Here is a 9,576-nt window from a genome sequence, read left to right as displayed (position 1 = left end):
GCATTTTGGCAACCCATCTTGTTCAGTTTTAGCATCGGCTTATGATTTCTCATCCATACTCTTCCCGAATCATTGTAACACTTCCCAAGACATCAAATCATACTTCGGTCTTCCCGAGATATCATTCCATGCCCGTACAGGTCTCTCATTTAGCATCTTTAACGATCAGTGACCTGAAATACAAAAGCACGTATGAAGTACCAAAGTTCTAACAATATACTCAATAAAATTACATAATTAATACACTAATATATGTACAAAATACCCGACCATCAGTACGCAAGGCCTTATATAGGTTTTATATATTGATTGAGTTATTGACATACTTTTTATTTTATTGAAATTTGTGTTCCTTTTAATACAATGTATGAGCCGATTTCCTAATTCAATTTGGTTCAATTTTTAGTAATGAGTTTATGTAAAGGTATTATAATAAAATGTTAGTTAATAAAGAAATTTTAACAGTTCAAAAAACTTTTTTTAAATGATAATCAGCTTGTTCGTCAAGAAAGAATGAGTCCGTTCGTTAATACGTTACTATATGTATATATAAACCAAAAATAGTTTGGGTTCAGGCGAACCCAAACCTATGTACGTAGCTCCACATTGGTGGATCTTAGTGTAGGCCAAGGACGGTTGCGGCCCACCCAGTTTTTTCGTTCAAGTGTAATTTTTCTGAAAAAAAAACATAGAATAAAATTTATGTGTACTAAGTCCTGCCTATTCGACACTCTATCTAGGGGTGATCATCAGATCGAATTACAGATTATTCCGTTTATTTGGCTTGAATTTTTCGAGTAGGATTTGGATAAAATCTGATTTTTCCGAATAATACGAAAATAACCTAATAAAAAATTTTCCTAGTTTTTGGTCCCTAACATTTTTATACACATTTAGAATCACAATAAACATACAAAACCGAGAAGAAGAAATTGATCTTCAACATAAACTCAAAGTTCATACTTCTAACAATAATCTAAATAAACATACAAAATTGAAAATTTTCACTAACATGATATTATTTATTCAGATTAAATGGATATCTAATAATCTGAAGAATCCAATTTTTTTTAAACTTCATATCTAAATCCGAATTAGTTATTTGAATATTCCGTTTGATACGTTTCGAATAGGAATTCGGGTAAATTTATTTGGGTTTCGGTTTCAGTTGAGTTTTAAGTTTTTTTTTGGATTTCGGTTTTCATGAACACTCCTACATACGAACATGTTACACGGGCCCGCCTGTGTGGCTGTGACCGTTTTAAAGATGCGCTTGTGGGTGTGGATGGTTGCGGACAATCCAACATAAATATATTTTTTTACCCGTGTAATGTATTATTGTATTTCTTAGAAAGAAAATAAAATAAAATAAAACAAAATCAAGATTTATTGGGAAAATTCTCAAATTAGCCCCTTTTAAATAGAGAAAGTAAGAATAGCCTCCTTTTTGTTTAAAATCTGAAAATAACCCTTTAAATCTTGTCGAATCTCTTCGACAAGATTCAAAATGATTTGAATCTCATCAACCCCATCCAAATCAAAGCGAGATAAAATTTTCCATTGGCATAGATTTGTGCTCACTGAAAACAGTTCGAACGTCATCGGAGTCCAATCCGGTTTACATAGTTGAAGGTTTTTTTGATAGAAGATGATAGAGAGAAATTGGGAAGAGAGATAAATAATGTTGAAGAAAATGACAAAAAGATTTTTCTTGAAATTGGACGAAGCAGACGAGATTTTTTAAAATTTGGTCAGGGAAGACGAGATTACCTAAAATTTGGATGAAGCTGACGAGATTCAAATCATTTTGAATCTTGTCAGATTGATTCCCAATGTGTCGCCAGACTAGATTTGGAGGGCTATTTTCGGATTTTAAACAAAAATTGGGCTATTTATTAATTTCTCTCTATAAAGAAAGGGCTAGTTTGGGAAATTTACCAGATTTATTTCCATCTTCATAATCTGGTCATAAAAGGGTATAGTTGTCAGTTGACATCAATCTTCAAGATTATTAAAAGGATAAGTAATTCAGTGACACAGGAGGAAAGAAATCTACATATTTAGATATTACAAGATATTTATACAAATTCAAGTTCAAACTAAAATGGAGCTTTCTTTGCTGACCATCAATCCTGTTGCTTCATCTTCATCATCAACTTGTAAGATCTTAAACCCTTTTAAAATTCTTCTTCTTTTCCCATTTTACCCCTGCTTTTCCAGCCAATTTTGATAACCAGTTTATGCTGTGTATGAACTCTTGATAGTTTGTTGTACTTTGTTCTATTATTAGAATTAACCTCCTTAAATTGTGAAAGTTATGATTGATGTTTGTTACTTGATAATTTGGAAAATGATAATCTTGTGTGATGAGTTATATATGAACGATAGGGTACAATAATAGGGCTGTTCGAATAGCTCGAGGCTTCACACTTGCTTGAAATCAGCTTGCAAGTAAACGAGCCGAGCCGAGCTTACTCGTCTAAATTTGGGCTGAGCTCGAGATGCGGCAAGCTCGCTGATTGGCTTGCTCGAGTTAAGTAAGCCATTTAAGAAGCCCACCCTTTATAGGCAACATAAAACACATGTATTTTTTGTTGTTATACCTATCTATGTATAAGAGACAAAAGTTTTAAAATTTCAAAAGTTAACGAGCTGACTCGAGTTCAAATTTCAGCCCGTTAAGAGTTTTCTTGGGGATTTCTCTTTACAGCTATGAGATTTGGACTCGTGGAAGTTTGTAACACACGGAGTCACTTGTTTTTACAATAACACAATGCTATATTGATTGTGACCATAGTCTGATTTTGTTAATCTTTTCATGAAATTCATATTACTAGACATCACGTCTGGTCTTACTTTTGGTGTATGAAACAGCAAGGAAATTGAAGTTTAATGACTATATCACGTTCCAAAGAAGTTGTTGCATCACATTTCCCACAAAGGCAAAAGACACCTTAGTAACATATGGATTACCAGAAACAGCGGCTTCTGTTGCAGTTGCCGCCACTGTGGTGGGCGCGGCCGCCACCCTTTTGGCTAGGAGAACCAAGTCCGAAGAGGCAGCCCAGGTATATCTAACAATAAATGCGAAGTGCACTTTTGTTTGCACTCGGTTGCATTATTGTACTAAATCTTGTTTATTTGAAACACACATAGGTGGTTCCCACAAGAACTTGTGATGATTGTGGTGGTTCGGGGATATGCCCCGAATGCAAAGGTGAAGGATTTGTGCTCAAACGATTGTCGGATGGAAGTGCTGAAAAAGCCAGATTGAATGCCAAGAATATGGCTACTAGATACACGGCCGGGTTAGTATTGAATTTTTGTTACACACACAAGAAACATGTTTTGTTTGTGGTCATAAAAACCCGTTAGTGAAAACTCACGCCCCCCCCCCCACCAATACCCTGCTAACCAACAGGAGTAACATTTTGTTACAAGATGCGTGTTTTTTTTTGTGGCCATAAGAACCCGCTAGTCAAAACTCACGGGCTCCAATAATACCCTGCTAATTGCTAACAGGCACAAGAAATATATTTTCTTGTGGCCATAGATATAACGGGTTCACAAGAAACAAGGTGTTTTGAACTAAAAATCAACACAATGTTGTTTGACAGGCTACCGAAGAAATGGAGCTACTGTACGAAGTGTTTGTCGGCTCGATCTTGTAAATCCTGTGATGGCAGTGGAAAGTTAGCTATTAATTAGTTCCAAGAAACTTGGAGAGATTGTTGTGGATAGGATACTCCTGCTGCAATTTTGTTTGACATCTTTGTCTGTAAAGTAAAGATTGTTCTTCTCTTGTAATGCCATTATGGGAATTTGGTTCTTATTAATTTTCTTGAATCTTAGTTGACAGATCAGATCTGAAACTTATAAAAGAATGTATTTACTCCGACCAAATGCATTGCTAGTAATAACGTCGTCACCAGTCGCTTTTGGTACCGAGGCAAATTTGCTATGATTATGGCAACAAAAGAATCGTTGGTAGTTTTTAACTTAGAATTTTTTCTTTTAAAACAAAATAAGGAAATTTTATATAATTTACTATAAAAAGATTACAATAAAGTGGCAGGCAAACGGGCAACAAGCTGCGCCGCAACCCCCTTTTGAATAGCAAAGCCAATCCTGCTAAAAACGAAGCTTTGGGACCTAGAAGCTGAAGAGGTTCCGTGTACGACGCGCTGAACCCTACTAAAAATTTCACAGCCTCTGGAGCCAGAAAACCAAATGTATCAAAGGCAAATGGTAGAAAGACATGTTGATTATCTAAACAAGCTTTCTCGTGTTTAACAACTTTGCCCGATTCAGCCTTCAACGCAGCCTGACCCACAACAAACCCACGGTCCCTGAGCCCAACAAGAGGAGACACTCCTGTAAGATCCACACAGGCATTTTTCCCCCCTGCCCACCCGAACACAAGAATATCAGCTGGTCGTAAAGTAGACCTCCCTTCAAGAGGATCCGTGAGAAAGTTAGCAGGGTCCTCCTTTTTAGCAGAAATCCCTGCCCGTTTAAGAACATCACACAGAACATCCCTAACCAGATCATGTCTGTATTTAAAGCCTGACAATTCTTTGCAATGCACCGCGTGATCACCAAAAGAATCCAAACAGACCTTGCGACAAATTGGGCAAGGTTCATCCGTCGGGAACATAGGGATCATTAACCGGTACTTAGAAATGATTTTGTAAAATTAAATTTACTACATCGTAATGTTTTATAACGACACCTAAGCATTAAAAATAAGCTTATAGTGTTCATAATTGAGAGAAAACTTATTGGGACATGTTTTTACATGCTAAATAACTTCATTGAGTCTTTTTTAAATTTAAGTGTTACAATTTGCAGGTGTTGTGCCGTCTCTAAAAGACTGAGAATCGTGAAAAAAATTTAGACCGAAGACGAAAAAAAATTTGGGCTTTAAATTAGGTGAGTATTTGGGTTTAAACATTAAGGATACATAATATGTATAATTTAAAAGAAAACAAAAATCAGGCCTATCGAGGTGTTGGGCCGGGGTCGGTCGACCACCTGGCTCTACCTCATAGCCGGCCTTGCAATTTGCTAGACTATAACGCATTACCGATTGGTACTTGAAGATAATGCGACAAGTATCCCCGGTTATTTGTTAATTAGTAATTTAGAATTGAGATGGATTAAAGATTTAATAATTCTCTCAAGTTATTATGAAAATCTAATGAATAACATAAATTTAGTGAGAGTAATATTTGAATATTACATGTTAATGAAATGAATTTAAGATTAACTTATTATAAATTTATAACCAGTTTATATTAAAAATAATAATAATGAAAGCGCAAAATAACATGTATTAATGAGTCAGGGGTTTAACGGGTCAGAACCGTAAGGCAAAAAAAATGTGGGTCGGGTAAGGCCCAACAATAAACCGGATTATAACTCTCCAATTTGCAGCCAGCCTAATTTTTGTTCACCTTCTTCTTCCTAAACGTTGTCGTTTGGTTTGGCAAGCCTTACACCACTACTGGTATCTCCGGTATACCACTGCAGCCACACTCGCTTAATATTATTAACCAGGTAATACAGCCCATCATCACTCGTGCATTTGGATGGTCCGAAAGGACTGTTTTTAAAAATGCCCACCAACTGTTTGATAAAATGCCTGAAAGAAATGAAATAATCCCACAGCTCACAAGTACCCCCAATTTTCACCCAATTGTTTGAGTTTTGATCTGGGTAACGTTAGATATACTTAAAGGCGGTTGCTTGAGAAAGCAATTGTGAAATGGTGATGAGAAGCAAATCGGTTATTAAATGGCCAAAGCAAGTGACCACATCTTTAGTTGAGCAGCTGATCAAAGCCGAAAGAAACGTAGAAAAAGCCGTTATTGTATTCGATTCTGCATCAGCCGAGTACGCCAATGGCTTCCGACACGACCACACAACTTACAAACTTATCATCTCGAAACTATTATCTGCAAATCAGTTTAAAAGAGCGGAAGATTTCATTGATCGAATGAAAAAAGACGACTGTAGAGTAACCGAAGATATTCTTTTGTCTATATGCAGAGCATACGGGCGTGTTCATAAGCCTCATGACATGATGAGAATCTTTCAAAAGATGAAGGAATATGAATGTGAACCGACGTTAAAATCTTATGTCACGGTATTCTCAATTCTTGTTGATGAAAATCAATTAAAGGTAGCTTTGAAGTTCTACAAGTATATGAGACAACTCGGTTTCCCGCCAAATGTACCGTCACTTAATGTATTGATTAAAGCCCTTTGCAAAAGCGGTCAAACCATGGACTCCGCGGTCAAAATCTTTCATGAGATGCGTAAACACGGGTGCACGCCAGATGCGTACACGTACGCCACTTTGATCAACGGTTTGTGTAGAATAAAGAAAGTTGACGAAGCGAAAAAGCTTCTAAACGAGATGGAGATTAACGGTTGTTCACCGAGTGTCGTGACCTACACGAGTTTGATTCACGGGTTATGCCAAGTTAATAACTTGGATGAAGCTTTGACTTTTCTTGAACAAATGGAGGCAAAACGGGTTGACCCGAACGTGTATACCTACAGCTCGGTTATAAACGGGCTTTGCAAAAACGGACGTAGTGATGATGCGATGAAGCTTATGGAAGTTATGATTAGCAAGCATCATAAGCCGAACATGATAACTTACAGCACGTTAATCCATGGATTATGTAAAGAACGAAAGCTTCGTGACGCGTTAATAATATTCGATAGGATGAAGCTTCAAGGGTTAAAACCGGATGCCGGGTTGTATTGGAAAATCATTGATATTTATTGTGACGGTGAAAGATTTCAAGAAGCTGCAAACTTTCTTGATGAGATGGTTTTTGAGGGGATTTGTATAAAGCGAGTGACTTGGAGTCTTCATGTTAAGATTCATAATACCGTGGTTCGGGGTCTTTGTAAGGTTAATGATGCTAACCGAGCGTTTCGGTTGTATTGTAGCATGAGGAATAAGGGGATTTGTGTTGACTATGAGACTTTCGAGCGTCTTGTGGGTTTGTTTTGTGGGAAACGCGATATTTATAAGGCGGTTATGGTTCTTGATGAGATGGTTATTGATGGATGTATTCCTGGTGAAGATGTATGGAGTGATTTGGTGTGCAGAGTTTGGGGGAATCAAAAGGTGCAAGAAGCTGTTGACTTGATGAGTGAACTTGTGTCCGGAAATCAAAGTTAAAAACGGTTGTTTATTGGTGATCCGATCAGTTATTTTTCTCGTCATTTTACCTTTTATGATAACTTATACATTTTGAGTGAATGCGCGTTATCAAACACATGATCAGATAATCGCTAGGGTCAAACAAACATTGTCATTTTACTTTTTATGATAACCTTAAACTGATGGCTCAATCTAAAAGTGTAGTAAGTCGTTTAGACGAAATTTTGGTCAAAACCAGACGAACCGGGACATGAACGCCCCTAGTAATACGACAATGGGGAGAAAAATGTTGTAGCAATGATCAAAGTAGAAGATTTTATTTACTTTCATAAATCTCCTGTTCTATGTTTATACTTCATATGTAAAAGTTTACATGCTTTGTTTTGTAATTATAACATATATCATTACTTTTATATGTTTGTATAATAAGTGAATGGTATATTTGATTCATGACTTGCAAATAATGACGTACAGAAAAATAGTTAGTTTTCTTAATTAACTTGAGAACAACATATAAATAAATTACTGTAAATATTAGTTTAATTTTATATTAATCAATATCTTCCTTTATTCATACATTACAAAAAGTTGCACGCACGATGCGCCCGGAAACACTGGTAAACACGTAACATGCTAACCTTTTTAAATTAAAAAAACTAAGAGTTTCATATTGAAAATAAGGAGAATAAAATGCTTGTTTTTATAGTATAAATTTTTTAAATAAATATTAATGCATGAAAAAGTTATAGCCGTTTAAAAATCGCGATGAAGTTGATTTAAAAACAAAATTTAAAGAAATATATGGGTGAAGATGAGAGAGCAACGTGTTTAGTATTTTTAAAATTTCGAAACTTAGTATAAGATTTTAAGGCATAGTTCTAAGTTATTTTTTAATTGTGGATGGAAGTTTCTAAAAGACAAATATGTGCATTTTAATGACGCGCAACAACGGTTGTATCATTAGTAATAACATGCTCATCTCAAATATTTCATATATAGTATTGCATTGATATACGGATATATATGGATATAGAGGTATATTATGTTACGAAACACAATTTTCCTTTATTCATACATTATAAAGTAGCAAACTAGAATCATCAAGCTTGAATGTAGACGAACTCAGTCGGGGCAAAAAGCGTAAAGTTCGCTCCCGCTCCCGGAATAACAGTGATATTCTGGGGTACTATCACAACTTCGATATTCGATGTTAGAGATCCAGTTGAAGGTAGTGCTGCATTACAAGTAGAGAGTGGTGTAGGAACACGTAGTGCACAGGATGATAAAAGTTGGTTAAGAGTAACTTGAAGTGGGTTCACGGAGATGTTAAATCCTCCCGATTGACTTGTTGTGGTTGAGGCTCTCACATTTCCGCCACACGATAGTTGGACAGTAGCGTCTGCGAACAAGAAAAGATATAGAAATCACATACACACATCCATTTTTTATTTTTATTTTTATTTTTTTGTAATGTCTCAACAAACATAAGAACTTAATTTGTATGTTTTACCTACTAATAAACATGGAGGGTATACATAGATATGTAACTAGGATTAGTAAGTTTGGGACAAAGAAACAATAAACATAAATGGGTCCAAAATTAAACTTTGTATGAAATTAAGCAAAACCAAGCCGAACTAAGCCGCTTGGTTTCAAATTCAAACCAAACCAAACCAAACCAAGTTCAAGCATTAACATATCGCTCTTTTCTTTAAATTCAAACCATTTGGTTCTGCTCGGTTTCAAACCAAACCAAGTATGAGCTTGTTTGCGTTCAGTTCGGCTCATTTCAGTTCGTGAACAATTAGAGTCTATTAAAATAAATTAATTAAAACCAGGCCATTTTCCTTGTTTCTCCATGTCAACCAAATAAGCCCAAAGACTTCACAAATCCTAACAGTTTTATTTATTACGATAAACTTTACGGTACATAAGCTAAGTATTAAAGTTTAAAGGATATGAAGAGTACTAATTATAAAGTTGGAATGGTGATCTTACTTGCGAAGGGATTGGCTAGGGGACCAAAAGGATTAACAGTACCGTTCAAAGAACAAGGTATTAGTCCTATTATCTGCATCGGATTTATACCAAGTTGGGCTTGAACTTTTGTTGCCACTAAAGCAACCAAAATGGTGATTAAGAGTGTATTACATTTTTTTCTGAGTTTACTGCATTTTGATATGGAAAATGAATGATAACTAGGTAACCAAATCATGTGCGCGTTGCGACGATGCAAGTTGCTAGGTATCAATTAAGTTCATTACGGCACTAACACTGGTGGTAGTCAAGTAGTGGTGCAGAAAAGGTAGGGTGAAAAGGGTAATCAAATTAGAAAGTACAAACTGAATTTTATTTTATTTTTTGAATTAAAAGCCTTGGATATTTTACTCTTT

General features: G+C 35.7%; 2 protein-coding genes across 3 annotated transcripts; both read left to right on the top strand.

Moving 5' to 3' along the window:
• The first annotated feature begins 1,969 nt into the window (after window positions 1-1,969).
• Window positions 1,970-3,882, top strand: LOC143549591 (uncharacterized). 2 transcript variants are annotated; one of them, XM_077040466.1, is made up of 4 exons: window positions 1,970-2,166; window positions 2,873-3,068; window positions 3,157-3,308; window positions 3,618-3,882. In XM_077040466.1, the coding sequence occupies exons 1-4, from the start codon at window positions 2,105-2,107 to the stop codon at window positions 3,706-3,708; spliced, it is 501 nt and encodes a 166-aa protein (XP_076896581.1). In that variant the 5' UTR covers window positions 1,970-2,104; the 3' UTR covers window positions 3,709-3,882. The 2 variants fall into 2 exon arrangements, with proteins under 2 accessions (XP_076896581.1, XP_076896582.1); XM_077040467.1 differs by having other exon boundaries at window positions 1,972-2,159; window positions 2,875-3,068; window positions 3,618-3,881.
• Window positions 3,883-5,425: 1,543 nt separating this feature from the next.
• On the top strand, window positions 5,426-7,201 carry LOC143549576 (pentatricopeptide repeat-containing protein At5g46100-like). Its single transcript, XM_077040455.1, has one exon. The coding sequence runs from the start codon at window positions 5,768-5,770 to the stop codon at window positions 7,199-7,201; it is 1,434 nt and encodes a 477-aa protein (XP_076896570.1). The 5' UTR covers window positions 5,426-5,767.
• Window positions 7,202-9,576: the final 2,375 nt, after the last annotated feature.

This window comes from Bidens hawaiensis, unplaced genomic scaffold, assembly GCF_021521415.1.
Source record: "Bidens hawaiensis isolate Kalapana, Puna unplaced genomic scaffold, B.hawaiensis_p1.1 tig00015702_1, whole genome shotgun sequence".
Lineage (NCBI taxonomy): Eukaryota > Viridiplantae > Streptophyta > Magnoliopsida > Asterales > Asteraceae > Bidens > Bidens hawaiensis.
This window is presented reverse-complemented; position numbering and strand designations above follow the sequence as displayed.